This window comes from Ictidomys tridecemlineatus, chromosome 1 (assembly GCF_052094955.1).
Source record: "Ictidomys tridecemlineatus isolate mIctTri1 chromosome 1, mIctTri1.hap1, whole genome shotgun sequence".
NCBI classification, from domain to species: domain Eukaryota; kingdom Metazoa; phylum Chordata; class Mammalia; order Rodentia; family Sciuridae; genus Ictidomys; species Ictidomys tridecemlineatus.
The window spans coordinates 222,142,774-222,163,678 of record NC_135477.1 but is presented as its reverse complement, the minus strand read 5'-3'; the positions used below and the strand labels follow the sequence as shown (position 1 = coordinate 222,163,678).

General features: G+C 42.5%; 1 protein-coding gene across 3 annotated transcripts in view; it reads left to right on the top strand.

Annotated features, from left to right (window-relative positions):
- Positions 1-2,337: 2,337 nt before the first annotated feature.
- Positions 2,338-20,905, top strand: part of Snx18 (sorting nexin 18) — a 133,332-nt gene continuing 114,764 nt past the window's right edge. For 2 of the 3 annotated variants that reach the window (XM_078016409.1, XM_078016411.1), the window contains exon 1: positions 2,338-4,188. In XM_078016409.1, the coding sequence (XP_077872535.1) occupies positions 2,568-4,188 (1,621 nt within the window). In that variant the 5' untranslated portion in view covers positions 2,338-2,567. The remainder of the gene's footprint in view (positions 4,189-20,905) is intronic. The other variant, XM_005319637.5, reaches the window with a different exon arrangement.

Sequence of the window (20,905 nt, the reverse complement as noted above, 5' to 3'; positions counted from 1 at the left end):
TCTCCAGCAAAGGGGAAAAATGAGAGAATCCTGTTGTTTGGGGCCATTTAGAGTCACCTAAAGACTTTTTATAAATGCATAATGAAATGGAAATCATTGATAGTTTTAATGACCGTGTGAACTAAATTATGAACTATATTCTCATTTTTCTTGAGAAATCTTTTAGAAATGCATTACTGAGTCTACTTCCCTGAGTGAATAGTTACAAGTTGTTAATACTAGAGCACGTTTTCTACATGTTCAAGACCCTTTAGGGGTAGGCTGTTTCCTGCCACTCAGTGCATAAAGGCAATCACCAGGATAGCCTGTCTCCATCTTTTTGGAAGCTAGGTACCTGGCAAACATAAAGTCCTTGAACTTGACTTTCACAAGCTGAGCACCTGAAAATGCGTATGCACCTGTGCTGCAACCAACCTCAGACCTCAGACGCTCAATAATTCCTCAACTATTGCTTCCACAGCAGCTCTGCCTTCTGTAAAAACCATCACCTTGAACTGGATTTGTCACACTTGAAATAAGTCGGAAGTTACTGTAATTAACTCTAGAATCTAAAGAGTAACCACCAAATGAATAGTGAAATTAAGTATGTTTATCTTAAATATTCCAGGTTAGCTTCTCATGAGTTAATAAAATAATCTGCATTGGAGATGTTTGATATTAACTTCATATTTCTGGCCACATAAAGTATTGTCATTAAAATTCAATGATCCAAGATCAGCAGAGTAGAGGAAAAGACCAGGAGGAGGGAAAAGGAAAAAAAGGGGAAATACTGGGGAATGATATTGGCCAAGTTGTACTGTTACATCTTGGACATGTTTGAATATGTAACAACAAATCCCATTATTATGAACAACCATAGTGCACCAATTAAAAATATGGAAAAAAGAAAGAAATTCCTTGGTCCCTGTACTCACTGTGAGAATGGTTATACCAGAGTTTTCAGCTAAAAAATGTTGTAATTTAGAATTAATTTGCTGAACTGAATTAAGGTTTCGCATTATGGCATTCCCTTTGTGAGTAGTTCTGTTATACTATGTGATTTTGTACAGGATGCTTAGAGTACCACAGCCCTTACAAAAATGGTACACTCCTCTGGCTTGTTTGCCGGAAAAGGGACAGAGAACAGGCTGAAATTAATGACATATGAATGCTGAATCCCAATTAGAGTTGCCTTCAAAGGAATAATTAGGCTAGACTTAATAAGAGGAGATTATGTGAAGAAAAAGCTTTGGGCAAATTATACACTGAAGGAAAAGAAGATACAAAACAAGGCAACTGTAGGAGTCTGGAGTTGATTAATATTTCAGGAAGTGATTTATGATCAAATTATCTTTAAAATAACATAAGTTTAGTGAAACATAGAGATGATCTGGAGAGGGATAGTCACTGACCTCAGACCAGGAGAAGAGGTGTGAACACTGAGACTTTTGTTAGTGTGTATATCCTACAATTGCAATTATGGGACCTTTATTCTCTTTATGAAAGAGGCCAGGAATTTGGCTTTTCATAACAATAATAGCAGCAGCAAACACTGAAACTGTGCTTACCATGAAGAGTGTATGCCACATATTAATGTTTCATCGGTATGAACCCCCACCACAAGCCTAGGGGGTAGATACAATATAAGTGACTTGCTCGACTTCATAGAGCTAGTTTGTATAGGAACACTGATTGGAACTCAGCAGCCCGGTTCTGAAGTCTAGAATTGCACCCATCTGTCTCAGAGAGGAGAGTGGTCACCTGCAAAATCTTAGCCTTCTGAGCACGACTTATTTTACTGGCAACTCTCTAGCTCCTTTCTCCCTACAACACTCTTTGCTTCTGCTTTTGTCAACCATAACACCTTCCCTAGCTCTTACTTTGCTCTGTCAATCTTCTCCTCTCCACACCATAAAGCTTCAGAGAATACGAGAGGGAAGAGAAGCTCCATCAGTGAATAACCCCTTGACATAGGCATCCTGTCGTGCAATCACTAATCTTCCTTGCAAAATCCTTCATTACATGCAAGGGTTAACTCATCTAGGAACCTTCACTGAACCTTCAGAGTGTGAAAGCTTATCAGGCATGCAAACACTAACTTACTTCTAGGAAGAATTTTTAAACTTTTAACTTAAAAAAAATATGGTTTTTAACCCTAAAAAGTCCTCAAATATTTACTTCTGAATAGAAAGCACCTCCTCCACCCACTGTGCTCTCTTTCCCCGGCCTCACTCCGCAGCTGCAGCCACAAGGGGGCAGCGGCGTCACGAGGTCGGGTCGGGCGGCAAGCGCGACAGTTCGGCCATCGCTTGCTCTCGCCTGGCACGTGGCTCTCGGCTGTGGATTAGCGCAGCTGGGGACGTGGGAGGCCGCGGGCCCCGCCCCCGGCCGGCGGCGGCCCTGCGCGGCAGTCGGGGCTGCAAGCGGAGCTGCGTGGAGGGCGCTACCGGCGGGCCGGGGAGGCGGGCTGCGCTCTGCCTTCAGGGCTCTAGTCCGTGTACCAGGGTGCGGGTAGCACCGCGAGTACCTTGGGCGGGGCCCGGGCACGGGGCGCCGGTATCGAGACCTCCCGCCAAGGCGCCAGGACCATGGCGCTGCGCGCCCGGGCGCTGTACGACTTCAGGTCGGAGAACCCGGGCGAGATCTCGCTGCGAGAGCACGAGGTGCTGAGCCTGTGCAGCGAGCAGGACATTGAGGGCTGGCTCGAGGGAGTCAACAGCCGCGGCGACCGCGGTCTCTTCCCGGCCTCGTACGTGCAGGTGATCCGAGCCCCCGAGCCCGGCCCGGCTGGCGACGGCGGTCCGGGCGCCCCTGCTCGCTATGCTAACGTGCCGCCCGGCGGCTTCGAGCCCCTGCCGGCCGCGCCGCCCGCCTCCTTCAAGCCGCCGCCCGACGCCTTCCAGCCGCTGTTGCAGCCTCAGCAGGCGCCGCCGCCGAGCACCTTCCAGCCACCCGGCGCGGGCTTTCCGTATGCCGGGGGTGTCCTGCAGCCGTCGCCTCAGCAACTTTACGGCGGCTACCAGGCCAGCCAGGGCAGCGACGATGACTGGGACGACGAGTGGGACGACAGCTCCACGGTGGCCGACGAGCCTGGCGTGCTGGGCAGCGGCACCTACCCGGACCTCGACGGCTCGTCGTCCGCGGGCGGCGGCGCTGCTAGCCGCTACCGCTTGTCCACCCGCTCTGACTTGTCGCTGGGCTCCCGCGGGGGATCAGCTCCTCCGCAGCACCACCCTTCGGGGGCCAAGAGCTCGGCCACGGTGAGCCGCAACCTCAACCGCTTCTCCACTTTTGTCAAGTCAGGTGGGGAGGCCTTCGTGTTGGGCGAGGCTTCGGGCTTCGTGAAGGATGGGGACAAGCTATGCGTGGTGCTAGGGCCCTACGGCCCCGAGTGGCAGGAGAACCCCTACCCCTTCCAGTGCACCATCGACGACCCCACCAAGCAGACTAAGTTCAAGGGTATGAAGAGCTACATCTCCTACAAGCTGGTCCCCACGCACACACAGGTCCCGGTGCACAGGCGCTACAAGCACTTCGACTGGTTGTATGCACGCCTGGCTGAGAAGTTCCCTGTCATCTCTGTGCCCCACCTGCCTGAGAAGCAGGCTACTGGCCGCTTCGAAGAGGACTTTATCTCCAAGCGCAGGAAAGGCCTGATCTGGTGGATGAACCACATGGCCAGCCACCCAGTGCTGGCACAGTGTGATGTCTTCCAGCACTTCCTGACCTGCCCCATTAGCACAGATGAGAAGGCCTGGAAACAGGGCAAGAGGAAGGCCGAGAAGGACGAGATGGTGGGCGCCAACTTCTTTTTGACCCTGAGCACACCGCCCGCAGCAGCTCTTGACCTGCAGGAGGTGGAGAGCAAGATAGATGGCTTCAAGTGCTTCACCAAGAAGATGGATGACAGCACGCTACAGCTCAACCACACTGCCAACGAGTTCGCGCGCAAGCAGGTGACGGGCTTCAAGAAGGAGTATCAGAAGGTGGGCCAATCTTTCCGTGGGCTCAGCCAGGCCTTTGAGCTGGACCAGCAGGCTTTCTCAGCAGGCCTGAATCAGGCCATTGCCTTCACCGGAGATGCCTATGACGCCATCGGCGAGCTCTTTGCCGAGCAGCCCAGGCAGGACCTGGACCCAGTAATGGACCTGTTAGCGCTGTATCAAGGTCACCTGGCCAACTTCCCGGATATCATCCACGTTCAGAAAGGTAAAGCCTGGCGGATAGAACAAGTGGTATCGAATATATCCTTCAGGCTGAAAGCTATTACTTTGACAGTTGTAGGTTTCAGACTTATTTATTCTGTAGGTCTGGGACTCAGGCAGGGATATGGATCCCTAGACCTTTTTCTAGAGCATTTGGTATATTGTGGGACATGTACCTTCCAGTCAGGGAGTAAGTACTTTGTAGAGAAGCTGCTGAAAGTATGTTTTATGACAATGCTATCATTTAGAATTTGAATAGTTGGGTAATGAGCTGCTCAGATCTGTAATCTTGTGACTAGGGTAGAATTAGCAGGGGACCCAAACATTGTTATGCATCCATTTGAACACTACAGTATCAACTTAGTATAGGAAGAAATAATGGGGCAGAATTGGATGTCTGCAGATAAAAGTAAGTCCTGCTTTCACTCTCCACATCTCAATCTGTGTGTTGTTAGGTGACTTAGGATCTTTTCTCTTGAATTGGGGCTGTATAAAAACTTTTTTGCATAGGCTTCTTGCTTGCAACCTTTTAAAATAAGGTAAGAGGCTCACTGTAATTTCAGGAAACCTTTTTGAGTTTGGAACCTGTTCACTTGCTGACATTAAGAATGTTTAGGAAAATGGCTTAGGGAAGCTCCATAGAATTCATAGAATATGAATAGTGTCTGGGAGAATTGCTTCTGGTATCCCACTGAGTTGGCTATCTCACTGTCAGTATGTTTTAGTAGTAGTTGACAGTGTTCGTAGCATTCCCAACTTTTATTTAACACTGGGATTTCCATTAAATTTTTTTTTTTTTTGGTAAATTGTAGTTGAATTGCTATCCTAACGTTTGATACTAATTTGCATTCTGATCTAGTATCTAGATTGACAGAGAGAATGGAGAAGTGTTGGAGTTAGGGAGGCCATCCCTACTGTGAAAGCCCTGTGCAGGAAAAGGGTGGGAAGAGTCATCTACTCTAGTATCTCTGGCTGGTGGAAACCTCCTTGGGTAACCAGGTCTGGCTTTCAGTGATGAGATGCTTACTACCTTTTCAGGTGGGCCAGTCCATTTATGAACAACTGGTCCTTGAAATGTTCTTGGGTATTTTGAACTGAAGTTTGTTTCTTTTTGATTGTCTTTCTGTACCCTGGAACCACACTTGATAAATCTAAATCCTTGACATGTCAGGCCTTTATACATTTGGAGACGCAGACTCCTGTCCACTTCCTTCCTCTCTGGATCGCTCCTTCCTCTTCCAAGTGTGACTAGGCAGACTTCTGACTCTTAACATGGGGGGAGGAGGAAGTACAAAGGTTCTAGAGTTGGTCTTGAAACTGCTGTTGCTGCTGTCAAGATGCAGTACCCTGAACATCTGCAGTACTGATTTTAGTAGGGAATAGTAACTTTCTTGGAAATTTTTAAATGGCAGTCTAAGGTAGAATTAACTTTTTGAGTTATAATGTTGCTGTTAAAGTATAGTGAACCTGCATTCTCTTTTTGCATCAGTTATTATAAATCCTTTTTGGCTGGTGCTGGTGGACGGACTTTTTAATTCTTTAATGTGGCACCTTAACATTTAAATTCCATTACCTGCATCATTCTGGATTCATGCTGCCTGCTTATTTACATATTTATGTGAGTTTATGCAAATTGTTAGTAAATAGTTGAAAAGTGGGTAGAATCAAGTACAGACATCTGCGGCTCTATGCAGGTAATTGCCTGCCCCAGATTGGCATCAGTTCATTCACTAATTTTACTGTCACTCAGACTTCAAAGTCAGCCTTTGTCAAGTGTCCTGTTGTCAAAATAATGTATTAGAAAACATATGGTGTTTGTCTGTTTTAAATTTATAGTAGTAGTCCATTAGCCTATTAAACTACCAAGTTTACTTATATTTTATGCATTTTAATTATACAGAAGAATGGGTTTCATTGTGGATATATTCATAATGCTACAATCAGAATTTTCTCCTGTTGCTTGGGATTTGAAAAACTTCCTTCATCAAAATTGGTGTCATTTTATGTGATTTAAATAGATTCAAGGTCACTAAACATAATCTTTAGGAACTTCCGGAAGAACACCAGTTGATATTCAGTATGGTTTTGTTTCTGCTGTTGCCTTGGTGTGTAATGCACAGGGAGCTTGTGTCCCTAGATGACATGTCTTTAGAATGTACTGCCACTTAAAGCTATAGAATGCAATACATAAAGGTAGAAGTTTACAACCAGTGTTTATTAAGGATGCTAGGGTCGGTGATTTTTAGGAGTACAAATGAGATGCAGTTAACAAGCCAGGGGAGAGCTTTTTAAGCATGTTTGGGACTTGTGGCTGGAAGAGCAGCTGGACTCCTCTCCCCACCCCTTAACTATGCAATTGCCATTGGAACTGCCATTGGAATGAATCTTTTTCAGTCTGAGCACTTAGGGAGTTTGTTTATTGGTTGATTCCCCCCCCCCCCCACTAAAGTCTCAAAACACAATCACATCAAAGGTCTTAATTGTGACTTTTGAGAACAGCAATGACAAAAATCTTTAAACAGTTTAACCAGTATTTTGTTGTATTTGGTACAAAGTTTATATTTCATTTTAGGAGAAATTTAAAAATTCAAATATGTTTCAAAATAATTGTTTTGCCTCCCTATTTCCTCATCATTTAAAGTAATAGAAAAGCAGTTTTTCATTGCTTGGACGTTTTACATTCTAATCATAATAAGGAGGTCTATACTTCAGTGAGCTAGAACATGATTCTAAAGTGCTTTGTAATTACTAAAGCAGTTAAGGAGAGAATTGATTATTTTTTTCTCCCTTAATTGTTGGGGTTTAAAAGGTAAGCGACATTAGGTTCCTCTGAGCCTCTTGCGTATGCAGGAGGATGCTCTGGTCAGTCAGCTTTTAAAGTATTCTAGATTCGTGCTAGTCAGTGCTGCACCCAGGAGCCACATGTGTTAAGTTAAAACTAAATAGGATGAAAAATTCAGTTACTTTCTCACTCTGGCCAGGTATCAACTGCTTAAATAGCTAGTGATGAGTGCATTGGATAACAGGGAACGTGTTCATTGTTGCTTCAAGTTCTGTGGGACAGCACTGTTCCACTTGGCTGGCAGCCCTGTGCAGGTGACTGTCTACTCCAGGTTGGCATCAATCCGTTTATTTTACTGTCACTGGAGTGGTCACCTCTGTGGGTCTGACATTTACCTGCATCCCTGTCCTGAGTTTCTTCAGCAAATTGATTTTCTTTTAATGTGTTTTCCTGATAGTTTCTTTTTGTTGAGTCATCTCATGGCATCTTCTTCTTTCCTGTAATTAATAAAAAACTGGGAGGGGAAGCAGGTTCTGCTGGATCCCTTGTGACAATTTCCCAGGCACTCCCCCTGTGAGCAGTGTTCAGTGGCGTGAGCATGTCCATCTGCTTGCAGCTGGCCTTCTTGGCTTACTCAGAACACACACTGGTCTTCAGTTTAGTGTCCAGGACCATCCTGGTGAAGACCCAGCTACAGAATGAGGATGGGAAACTCAAAAACTTCTAAATATGGTGGGCTGGCTTTATCCTGACTTCACTCAAAACTGAAACCATTGCTTCACCTCATCAGGATTCTGGTGCAGTACTTTTCAGCAAAGTGAAGAAAGCCATATTCGGTTCCTTCAGCTAAAAAGAATTCTGAATGGTTTTTTAATGGACCTATTTCAATTAATGGAGTGAAGAAAGAAGTTAGTTTGCTGTGGTCTGCAGTACATTGGATGTGAATTCAGAATTTGTTTGGATCTTACTTGAATTTTGTTTGACCTAACCCGAGTCCCTTACTTTCTTTGTACATATGCAGTTCATGGATTTCTCAGTCACCAGTGTGCACAGATCTGTTACTAACCTGTAAACCCCGTGATTTTGATTTTATTTTCTTGAAATGATAGCATTCTATCTTCTCCCTCTCTTTATCGTCACTGTCTGCAGTATGCCTTATGATGCTGATGCTGGTGAGTTTGGGGTAGTTAATAAAATACATGTCATTATCATGTATTTCATAATAGATTCAGCTTTGTTTCCAAAGATATGATTAGGCTCTGAAGTTTAATAAAGATAAATCTGGATGGCAAAAAGTTGTTGTGGTTTGGAAGTTTTATATCTCTTGGAGGATATTGCAAAAGGGAAAAGACTATGAAAGTTAAATTATGAGAAATGTTTTTAGGTATGTTTTAAAATATGGACTAGATGGCTAGAGGGAGTCACTTAGAGTAAAATTTTTTTATTCCAAAGACAAAGTATAAAATCATGTTAAATTTATTTGTTGGTAAAACCTAGTTTGAGCTCTGTGAAACAGGGAGGCAGTGTAGATAAACAGACAGTGCTGTTTTCTGTATACTTAAATATACTTTGCTCTCAAAATGTTCCAGATGGAGCCCCTTTTTCAACAAAAAATAGCTCCAGGCCCTCAGGAATGGTATACCAGTAGCTATCAGTCCTGCCTTCTAGAATTTCACCATTGTGCTTCTTTTACCCCCAGGAGGGTTGGTCTCCAGTCCCTCAGACATTAATTAAAGATAGCCTGAGTCCCTGAAAGGCAAGCAAGGTAAGACTGGGCTGCACTGAGGCTTTGCAGTGCTCCTCATTCTCCTGTCGCTAAAAATAGCCCTGAAAGAGGGTAGTGCCCAGGGGAAAAAAAGAAGGGGGGGGGGCTAAGAATTCAGCTGTTAGCAAACTCATCCTTATTTGCAGACTCATCCTTATTTTGAAACCTCTGGGCTAGAAACTGAGACCAGTCATCCCTTTTGTTTTAGGTCATCTTTGTCTAACCAATTTGTCCTCTCCCCAGTCTCCACCCATTATTTTCTAGAGAGACTTCACTTCTTGCCTTAACCTTTGGCCCATTTGTATTTTCTTAGTGGAACTCAGGCAATCTTTGGAGCTTTTGAAATAGATGACTCAGTTCCTTGGTTAAAGTATAAATGTGACTGGCCACAGGGACCATGCCATCTTGGTCAGGAGGCTAGGCAGGTGCTGCTCCTTTCAACCAGCCAGTGATTTCTAGTCCTCTTTTTGAGCTATGCAGTCCTCTTCCAAATTACACTTGGAAGCCCCATTTTTACACCCATCACAGCAGAACTGAAAGGAGACGGGACCTGCAGTCCCATCCCAGTCCTCCCAGGAACTTTTGGTGCCTGTGGGCTCCATTGGACTTTCCTCTTTATTCAGTATTGTCTCTTTTTTTGTTTGTTTTTTTTTTCTGGTTCTCTTTGGATTTTGAAACATGATGGCAATGGTAGAATCCAGACAACAAAGAAATTCTGTGCTTCACTTACAAACATGACATCTACCTTAAGTGTTTTCTTTGGGCTAAATAAAAATTGATTTGTTATCACTACATATTTTTAATTCAAAGCTTAATAGTAAAATTAAGTTTAATGTGCCATCTATTTATGAAGCTACTTAATATCATTAAATGATTATCACCAATAAAATGGTATACTAATGTTTAGCTCAGTTTGATGAGATCATAGGCAGAAGACAGACCTGTACCATCTGTCATCCCACATTTAAAGACAGCACAGACTAGATTCTAGTTATCAGGAGGTAGGGATGGTAGTACTGATCCTCAGAGAGTTTGTAGACTGGTAATAGAGGCTGGTCAACCAACCAAGGTGATGTGGTATGCCAGGTTGCCAAGAAGCCACGAGATTGGAGGAGGGAGGCAGTCTCTGAAGAGACCCCAGGACAGACAGTGGAGATGGGATGGCTAGTGTCTAACAAGGGAACTGAATTAGCCAAGCTAAAAAGTCATGTGTGCGAAGTCTCAGTGCTGGAGGAGCAGGGCTGTGTTTGGACCTGTATGGAGCATTGTGGTCAGGTGGATGCAGGCAGCGGGAGCTTTGAACAAGTTATTCTAGCCTCTGTAAGCTGCAGTTCCCTTGTAGCCCAGTGGGAGCACTTCCTCACCAAGTCATTGTGAGGATTGAATGTTATAGTTTGTAGTAGCACTCATTAAATGTTTGATTTTGAAAATGTAAAATGGTGCTAAATAATGCTAAAATTGTTTTTAAAAAATTCCAGTAATCTTATCCCTCCCAGCACCCTACATATTACTACCAGAATTGCAGCAAAAGTGTAAAAACCCAAGGTGTTATTGATGTAGCAATGAGATGTTATATTTTAATCAGATTGTCCTGTATTGTGCATCAGAAGTTTAATTGTAACAGAGGGATAAATGCAGATATTATTTGGAGTGGCCAAATGTTGTTCATATTAGAGTTTATGTAAATTATCTCTTTGCAGTCCTTCTCCCCTTCCAAACTCACTTTGCTCTGGAACAAACCATTTCGACATTTCTGAGCTTTATTTCCCACATTTGCAAGTGAGGTTCACGATTTCCTCGATAGTGTTTTGTTGGTTGCTTAAAAAGTGGGGGAACATCATTTCTACATTGAAAATAAAATAACTCTTAAATATGTAGTAAACATTTTAGAAATTGTTTCAGGCTGGTTTCCACAGTGTTTTGTTCCAGTATGTGACTGTAAGACATGAAAACCTTGCTGGGCATGGTAGCGCATGCCTGTAATCTCAGCAGCTCAGGAGGCTGAGGCAGGAGGATCACAAATTCAAAGCTAGCCTTAGCAATGGTGAGGTGCTAAGCAACTCAGTGAAACCCTGTTTCTAAATAAAATACCAAAAATAGGACTAGGGATGTGGCTCAGTGGTCCAGTGCTTCTGAGTTCAATCTGAGGTTCCCCCCTGCCCGCCGCCAAAAATATCCTTTACCAACTGATGTGAAAGAATATTTATGCACATTTAGTTCAGATCCAGCAAACAGGCATCACAACAGGCATCTTAGGCTTACCCCACCAGGTGTTTCCAGTGTGAAAGACTGATGTCTGACTTCAAAGTCGCTGGTGAGATCTCCCAGCATTTTGAAGCTATGGTGAATGGTGGATAGCTGGAGAAACCTCTCTGACACTAATGAGAATGTAATTAGTGGGGTCACCAAAGAGAGAGATTATTATGGTGATTCCCTCCTGCAAAGTGAACTTCATTTTGAGTTCTAAATGCTGTCCCCTCTCCAAAAATAAAACTATTTGATGTTGATTTTACATCTGTAGCTCAATTAAACTTTAGGGTAAATAAGATTTAGCCAATATGCATTTTTATCCTTTTTCTTGGTTCGGTTTGGTTTTTGCAGTACTGAGTTTGAACCCAGGGATGCTCTACATTTTTATTTTTTACATTTTGGAACAGGGTTGCCCAGGAGGATTACAAACTTGAGATCCTTCTGTCTTAGCTTCCTGAATAGCTGGGATTATAGGCATTTGCCACTGTATCTGACTCTATCCCATTTCTTAGAATTTTTTTTTTTTAAAATCTCTGATTTGACTTCCCTCTTCTGCTAAAGAAACTTTTACGTATTACTCAGTGAATAGAAAGATAGTGATTAGGGAGAGAAGCTAAAATCATTAGATTTACTCATAGGACGCTCTAAAAGATAAAATATTTTATTGAATAAATATTTAAATATCCATCATAGTCCGGGCACTATTAAAGATGCTGGGGCTGTAGCAGTGGCTGAGACAAGATTGCCACCCTAAGTGGGGTGGGGGCACACAATGAAAAATAAACACAATAAATAAATTATAATGTATGTTGGAATATGGTATGTGTTGAGGGCAGGGGATAAAAGTGGAGTGGGGAAAGAGGTGTTGGAGGGCAGGAGGAGAAGTATTTAAAAGAATGGTCAAAGTAGATCTCATTGAGAAGGTGAGATTTAAGCAGAGACTTGAAGGAGGGAGGAATTTACCCAAGCAGGTATCTTGGTGGAAAGCTTTTCAGCAGAGGGTGCAACCATTACAAAGTCTCCCCCCATGTTGAGGGCCACAGCCGAGTCAGGATGTAGCATGGCATTTTTGCAAGAAGTAGTGGTCGAAAGGTGACGCCAGTGAGCCATTAAGATGATGACTTTTGAGTTCTCACGGAGTTCCCGTTGAGTTCCGGTTGAGCTCTCGCTGGGATTCCTGAAGAGTTGGAGTTGGATGGTGAGGTTCCGGGTGTGGGAATTCCGGTTGGTGTGTGGTGTTCCTGGAGGAGCAGCATGGGTGGCATTGGGGAGAGTTCCCAGGGAGCGTGTGTGGAGTGTGCTGGTGGAGTTCAGAAATAAAGTTTGTTCCTGCTTGAGTGGCTCGTGATTTGGGCCCAGCCAGACTGCTGCACCCCCGCCCCGCCTGCCCAGGGTGGGTGTGGTAGGGACAGGTTGAAGAACAGCAAGGTGGTCACTGGGTTGGATTTAAGGGGATGCTAGTAGGAGAGGAGATCACAGAAGGTCAAATTTGTAAGGCTTTGTAGGTCATTGCCAGGACTTAGAATAAAAATTCAAGTCAAAGAGAAGCCATTGCAGGGTTTTGAGCCTAGGGGTGATATCCAGCTGGACATTTTAACAGATTACCCTCATTAGTTGTGTTTCCAGTAGAATGGGTAGGGAATAGAAGCAAATAGGAGCTGGGAAACCAGTAGAGACTCTTTAATAATCCAAACGAAAGCTGATGTTGGCATGGACCAGGGTGGAGATGAAGTGATAAGAGGTGTCCCACCCGGAGTGGATGTTAAAGGTCATATCAAAAGGTTCTCCTGAGTGACTACATGTGGCATGTAGGATAGAGGAGGATTCATCAAGGATGACTCCACAGTTATTGGCCTAACCAACAATAATAAGTGTGGGAACAGTGGTGGCATGGGCAACCAGGACTTGAGTTTAAGACTATTAGATCGGGTTTTTGCATTCCGATCCATGTGTCTCCCACCCAGCACAAGCACAAATAATCAAATCCTGATCCTAGTCCTCGTCATTGGAGCATCTGGAGTGTCCCCATTGGAACTGTGTTCAGTGCTTGGTTACTGGCTAGAGAGTAGAGGTCATGATTTTATGATCCTGTATTATGCAGCTGCACTGATTTATACATGCAGAGAAAGTACTTAGTGAAAGCTTATTGAATTAATGAAGTAGGCACTCAGTAACTTGTTTGAAATGGGCGTTTTCTGTGTTTTACAGGATGTTTTTGTTTTTTCCATTTTTATGTTGATAGAAAACAGTTTAAAAATGTATCAGAAATAAAGGTGTAGGATATGATGCAGTTATTAGTTATTAAATGAATGATTTAAAAGTCTTAGGCTTAAGTTTCTATGAAGTAACTTTCTGAAATTCATTGGAGAGAGGAGAAGAAATTTGAAATGCCTTATTTTATGTGCCAGAGAATCAATATTATATATTTTGTGGTATCTCTTTATATTGACTTCTTGATGTTTAAATTTGCATATACAGCATACACATACACACTTTCCTCTTTGGTTAAGCTTCATTTATAATACTTTTACTGAGATCCCCTTTGCTTAGTTCAGAGCATAAGATCCAGAGAGACTGCATTCACTTTGTGGGTTTAATTGGGTACATGGAACAGTGTGCTTAGGTGTAACAGGAGGTAACGGCCCTCCTAGAAGTAGGATTCTCTGAAGTAGGATATGAATATAGAGAATTGAGATAAAAGGTAGATTTAACTTCGTGTTGAGAATAAGAGAGTATATAGAGGTCCAGAGGATGGAGAGTGGTTATTAGTTATGTTTGAGGTTTAGGTGGGTAGCATTTGGTTTCCCCTTTGAAAGATGGTCAAATTTGACTTTGGGAGGAATATAGATGAGAGAAGTACACACCTGGTTTGAACATGTTTTAGGATAGGTTTTGTAAGCACATACTAGTTGATACGCTGATTCCCACCCAGTACTAGCCCAACAAGGAAGACTAGGTGTTGCCATAGAGTGTGACACAGTTGTGGACATGTGTGCCATGATGTGAAATAGCACAGAGGTGGATGTAATCATCTATGGGAAGTGGATAGGTCAATTCAGGGACAATTTTACCAGTATAAGAAAATTTTGAAAATAAATGAAAGTTCACCAGGCAGGCAGAATAGGAGAAGGGCATTTCAGATCCAGGGAACCACGTGTACATAAGTCAGGCTCAATCCTGGTTGCCTCAGAATCAACTGGTGAGTGGTTACAAGTTTAAATTGGGCCCACCCTGGATCTTTTGAATCTGAATGTCAATGTCTTGCTGTCTGGGCAATGATGGTCTTCAAAAAGTGCCTCATGTACTTTTGATGGCTTCTGACTTTATAACTGTTGTTGGAGGTGATAGAGGAACCATCCTGGAAGAACCGCGAGGTATTGATGTGGCTAGTTTTATACTTCTTGTGGATAGGTCCTGATAGCAAGTGTCAAAGGTGGCTTTGGGTGAAATGAAATGGGAACCTCTGCAATAATTCAGGAAGATTTGATAAAATCCTAAATGAAGACAGTATGGTAGAGGTGGGAGGAGAAAGAAGTTAGAGGGTTACTTGCCTGCGGGAATAGAGAAAGGGTACAGGGAGGAGAATAAGATGACGTGTAGAGGAAGACTGTGGAGCCACCAATTGAAAGATACTGGAGATGGTTTGGAGCAGAGGTCTAAAAACTGTAGCCCAGTGGCCACATTTACCAAGGCACATGTTTGTGGGTGGCGCTTGAGCTAAGGATGATTTTTATATTTTTAAATAATTTTGTTTTTAATAATTATGTAAGTATCTGCATAATAGCCTCAATTTTGCCTATTGACTTGCAAAGCCTTAAATAATTACTATTTGGGCCTTAAAGAAAATGGTTGTTTGACATGAGGACAGGCAGGTAAGTGAAATTACTATTTAGCCACTGTTTATTGAGAACTTATTCTGTGACCGTCAGTATTCTAGGCATGATGTATTTGTTGTTTTAATTCCATGCAGGAGTGGGTGTGATACCAGAATGGTTGTGAGCACACACCAGAACCATATGGGTTTGTGTTCCTGCCCCCTTCACTCACCGACTCATCTTCTCTCAGCTTCCTCATAATGTGGAACAGATATCTTTTATAGTATTGGTGCCTAATGTTTTTAAGCATTATTTATTAGCTATTGCATTAATTTCCTAGCTGCTGTAACAAGTTAACACAAATTTTAAACAACAGAAATTTATTCGTTTTACAGTTCTAGAGATTGGTGGTCTGAGAAGAAGGTGTTGGCAGGCCCATGTTCCCTTTGGAGACTCGAGGGGACACCCCTTCCTTACCTCTTTGAGCTTCTGATTGTTACTGGCGTGCTTGGAGTTTCTTTTCTGCCTCCATCTCTCTCCATGGTCACATGGCATTCTGATGTCAGTCTGACTCTCCCTTCTCCTTTTTCAGGGACACTATTAGATTGGATTTAGGGCCCATCTTAGATCTTGTATGACCTCACCTCAACTAATTACATATGCAAAGTCTGTTTCCAAATAAAGTTTCAATCACAGTTTTCGGGGGGATGTGAATTTGGGGAAATGCTATTCAAACCCAGTACAGTTACTAACTTCCCCAAAGGGGTATTATCTCCATTTGGTGACACTGAAAACTGTGAGGCTGAGGGAAGTTAAATTTCTAGGTTCACATGGCTGATAAGGAGTGTCAGGACTGGAGTTCATTTTTTGCCTTGAATTCTGTACACTTCATAACCAGAATACTTACTAGAAAATTTTGAGTTTTGATCTGCAGGCAGTCAGCAACCATTAAAGATTTTAAAGTAAAGAGTGATATCTTATTTAAAATAGCTAACATATTTTGAGGATTTTTCATGGAGCTTCATGTTTTATATTCATTATATGCATTTAAACTTCATGGGAACCTTTGAGGTAAATACTCTCATTTTTCTTACTCTGCAGAAGGAGGTGAGCCACGGAAATTTAAACCTCGTGGGTTTAAATTAGGCATTGTGGCTGTGTGGCCTGACGTTCTGAGACAGGCCTTTTGGAAGTTCTTCCTACTGAATGTGCATAGAGAGGAAGCTGTAGAGTAGTGCAGGTCAGGGTAGCTTCAGAAGGAAGCTGGTGAACTTGAGACCCCTGCTTGGTAGCATGACAGGACTTGGTGAGGTGCTGGCTGTTTGGAGGAGTCTAGGGTTACCTTTGAGTGATACAAAATAGTGAAGCTGGCAATAGAAATAGGCAGGGTAAAAAGAGCAGAAGAATTAGAAGGAAAGACAAGGAATTCAGTTGAAGGGAATCTTAGGAAATCCTATTTCCCCAGGCCTTTTATTGGAAGGTAAAAACCTTAGTTTCTTTGTTCTAGGAAGATAGAGGCCTAGGCTAAAATATGAACAGAATCTGCTAAGTAGAGAAGCCCCTCCACATGGACCAGGAAGAGTGTGAAGTGGCATCAGCTCTTGACAAGATCTACCCTGTGGCACCCAGAATTCCTGAACCAGGGCCTTCCAGGAGCCTGGGTCCTGTGCCTTGTTTTTATGTGTAACTAACTATATGTGCTGTGGTTACAGCATGACCTTTTAACTACATACTGATAGATGTCCAGCATGGGTCATCTCCAAGTTTTCTTGTTTTAAGACTTGTATTTTGGGTGTATTTTAAAACTTGATATATTTCTAGGTACTTTGTTTTGTCTTAAATTAGTTATTTTTATGATCTCATTCAATAGGAAATTGAAAGACCCTGCCAGCCCAGGGAAGCAGGAAAACCATGGGTGAGGGGTCCTGAGTCTAAAACAACTGGTTCAGGAGTTATCCCCAAATCTCAGTGATCATCAGGCGATGTGAGGTGCCAGCCATTGGTGCACAGCAGGCAGCACTAAGGAAGATGAGAGTGCTTGAGGTGCCCACCAGCTGTTACCACCATTGCTTATGGTCTGCTGCAAGGATTAGCATTTCAGTTACAAAGCAGACATTATTTAAGAAAAGGCCTCCTAAGAATTAATATATTCACTGGAAATATTCTAACTACGGTGTTAACCATAGAGGTCTAAGAAGACATCATAAGACTCAGGCTCCTGAAAGGCCCTTGCTCTGGACCTTGGGTCAAGGCTCCCCTGGTGGCCTTTGTCAAGAGCTGGTGCCACTTCAGTTTCTATTTAATTTTATTTTAGTCTGGGCTTCCCTTTGTCTTCCTAGAACAAAAGAAATAAAGGTTTTACCTCTACTTAAAAGTAGTTTCCAAAGTTTATTTTTCTTTTTGATACAACTACATTGTTGAATGTGAAGGATCTACTAAACCCAAAGTACTAGCAGTTTGAATGCATATCTAATGCTGCTTTAGTAAGATTCCATGTGTATTATTTAAGAAAAAAATACTGTTCCTATTCTCAGATTATAAAATCTTTGTACGTGATCTTCATAAGCAAATCAACATTTTCACCATTTTATCCAAGTACTCTTTAATTTGAGGACGGTGCCAAGGAGAGGAGTAAACCTAGGACCTTCTGCATAGAGGGCACAAGCTTTATCAGTGAACTATACCCCTAGCTGCTTATTTAATATTTATTGTAAGTTGAAACACAGTGATCTTTTTATGTATATAAAATAACAATTTCCAGCAGTGAACAGCTTACTTTACCAAAAAAAGCTATAAGAGATCTAATCATGTGGTTTCATTCTTCATTTTTGAAAAAAGATGAACTGTGTAAATATTCATGCACAGTGAGTAACATATTTTAAGACATTTGTACTCAAGTTAATGTTTTCATTCATACTGAATGTCATTCTGCCCTTAGTTAGACATTAGGTGATAAATGAAGCCCAAAGAGCTACTTATTTAGGATCTAGCAAGTCTTCCTCCCCTCTGTTTTTTTAAATACTTGTTTAGTTGTTGATAGACCTTTATCTTATTTATTTATATGTGGTGCTGAAAACAGAACTCAGTGCCTCACATGTGCCAGGCAAGTGTGCTACTGCTGAGCCCCAGCCCCAGCTGTCCTCCGCTGTTTTTTCTGTTTGTTTGTTTGTACTAGGAATTAAATCCAAGGGCACCTAACCACTGAACCACATCCCCAGCCATTTTTATTTTTTATTTGGAGACAGGGTCTTTCTCAATTTTTAGGGCCTCACTAAGTTGCTGAGGTTGGCTTTGAACTTGTAATCCTCCTGTCTCAGCCTCCAGAGCTGCTGGTAGCAAGGCTTTTACATAGCACAGACTACTTAGATAAGCATCAAACCAAGTTTAAAGACCTGAATTCTTTAAATGATTAAAATTTTTTATTAATAAGCAACCAGGTTAATATTTCTGAAATTTAATACTCCTTGACCTACATATATATACCTTTTTCCCTCCATTTTAAAATGGCTCTTGGGTCTAGGGGTGTAGCTCAGTGGTAAAGTACTTGCCTAGCATGGCTCTAAAGTTATTTGTTGTTTATTACATTTGTAAGTTGAAGGTGAAGTTTAAATTAATTTATCTTTGAATTTTGATAGTTCTTGACATTAGTGACTTTTAGTCCCTTCAAAAATTGCTTTCACTGGCTGGAACTCAGCATTAATATTTGCATCCTTCAGGACTTATTAGCATGGTCCATACTTGGAGCCCATATGGTATGATTTTATTCAGGAATTGAATTTCAGGGGCCTAGAGGTGGTTTGTGGGTCACCTGAGATGTAGGCTTCCAAGGGGATTTGGCATGCGCTGTGTGTTGAGGCTCCCTTGTGGGGTTTAAGATCACCATGAATGAGGTAGCCCCAGCAGGCCAGATTCACAGGAGCTGCCTGAGCAGATCAGGGTCACATGGAGCCAGCCACCATCAGTAACATTATTTAGTTTCCCTGACTTTACTCTGCACCCCTGAAAATAGGGGTGATGAGTGCATTCCTTTTGGGATTGAAGAATAGAAAATGAGAGTGCAGGACTGTCAGGTTTGCACAGAGCAGGTGCTCCTCTGTGACCACTTTCTGGCACATCGCCACCCATCTCTGTGTGTTTGGTGGGCATTCCACACGGTCCCCCCCCCCCCACTTCTTTTTGAGATGTTTTACTCAAAAGATTATCACAAAATAAATACTGGAATAGAGAGAGAAAAAGGTAATCAACAAATGAGTGAAACCAAAAGAGAGGAAGGAAGGAAAGGGGACAGGAAAAAGTTAAGTTAGCAGGGACCTCAGGTCAGTGTGGATACCAGTGAGGAGCCCTAAAAATAAAATAGGTCATATTGACCAAATTAGCATTTTCTTCAACATTTTACATGTTCACAGGAATGAAGAAAAACAGGCGGAGTCCAGTCTTCCACTCTGCTGTCCGCATGCCCTTCAGCCTATCTCTTGTTCTGTCCTTCACACCATGGCTTCAGTTTCCTGGGGGAAGGTCATAGGAAGACTGAAAATCTACTTAATGTTTTCGGTACATTCAAGATTTAAAAATTAAACAAGGTGCTTGCTTTCTTTCTTTTTAAGGGGAAAAAAAGCAACAGCCTTTGGATCCCTGTTGCTTAGTGACTGGGCCTTTTGTTTAAGTGGTTTTAGGAGGGACAAAACATACTGAGAAGAAATTTGGGTGAGAAAAGGAACACAAAGTTGAGGTGCACAAGGGGACCAGGGGGTTGAGTGCCTGGAGCAGAGAAGCTTGCAGGGCACAAAGAGGGGAAAATGCAAGGGACCAGGCAACTTCTTCAAGGGAGAGTGGGGCTGGCCTTGGTTAAAATTCCTGAGACAGAACAGTGCATGGGGATTCCCCCCCCCCATTTTGCTAGGTCAGAAGTTTCCAGGAAAGTCATTCCTTTCTGCAAACCAGAAGGAGAGGAACATGGAACAGTACAGTTCAGTGAAATGCAGAGGCATTTGCTAGTGTGCTTGTTTGTTTAGTTAAACTTGCAGTGGGTTTTTAATATATGCGAAGGGGCTAGACACCAGAGCTATCCTACTCTCATTTTAGAAAAAAGACAGCAACATTGCAGTGCTTCTTAAACATTAGCTTTTACTTATGAAAATAATGTAATGGCATGCTGTGCAAATATTGTAATGCTTTTGCAAATGATGCTGGGTTCCTTGATCATAATTAATTTCTAAAATGAGGATTGCTGTTGGTTTTAGTTTGAGACTTTTAAGGTAATGAATATTGTCACATGATTATTTTGTTCTACATTCATTGAAAACATGAATAATATAACCTAAAATTCAGTACATATTGTATTAATAGTTATTTCTTGCTTTGCTCTTTGACCCTGAACATATTTTAAAACTCTGCAAGGTGGTTTACACTGCTAAGATATAAAGGAAAGAGGTAGGAGATGAGTGGAAGTGTATTTAGGACTATAGATTTCTATGTAGCTGGATTTTGTGATAAAGAAGTGGGACAAAGTGCCTTTCTTTGAGCCTGGGCAATTGTGATAAGTATGAAAATGAACCCTGTTAGGAATTTTGCATGAACAGAGTTTGCATCAAAGTCTGGGAAGTTTTGTTAGTAACAGGTCCTATAGCAAGATAAAAACATTTGTTTTCCTTTTCACTCTCAAAATGTGAAAAGGAAAGGCCTTTTGCAGCAATGTAGCAGGGTTAATCTCCATCTCAAGTCTCATTCACACTTCCTCTCAGTCTGTGATCACAGGCTGGACAGATGATCTCTTAAAAGTGACACCCTGCAAGGAATGGACAGTGGGAAGGGCAGGGCTGGCAGGCGGGTAGGAATCCTGGCTTCTTTGCCAGGAATTGGCAGTGGGACTTTGGACAGGTGACTCTGCTTCCAGTTTGTTGGATTGAATTATACCCAGTTTTTTTCCTGAGGCCTTTTTAGCTGAAATAAATCAATCTGGCACCAGCACTGCTGGTCTCAATTATGCATCAGCTGTGGCTGGCCTTCCCTGGGCCTGGAGTGATCTGAAAGACCTTGGGGCTTCTTATCCTTTAGGAATGAGGCTTCAGGGTTATTCCTGAGTGAACTTTCTGCCCCTTGAAGAAATCCT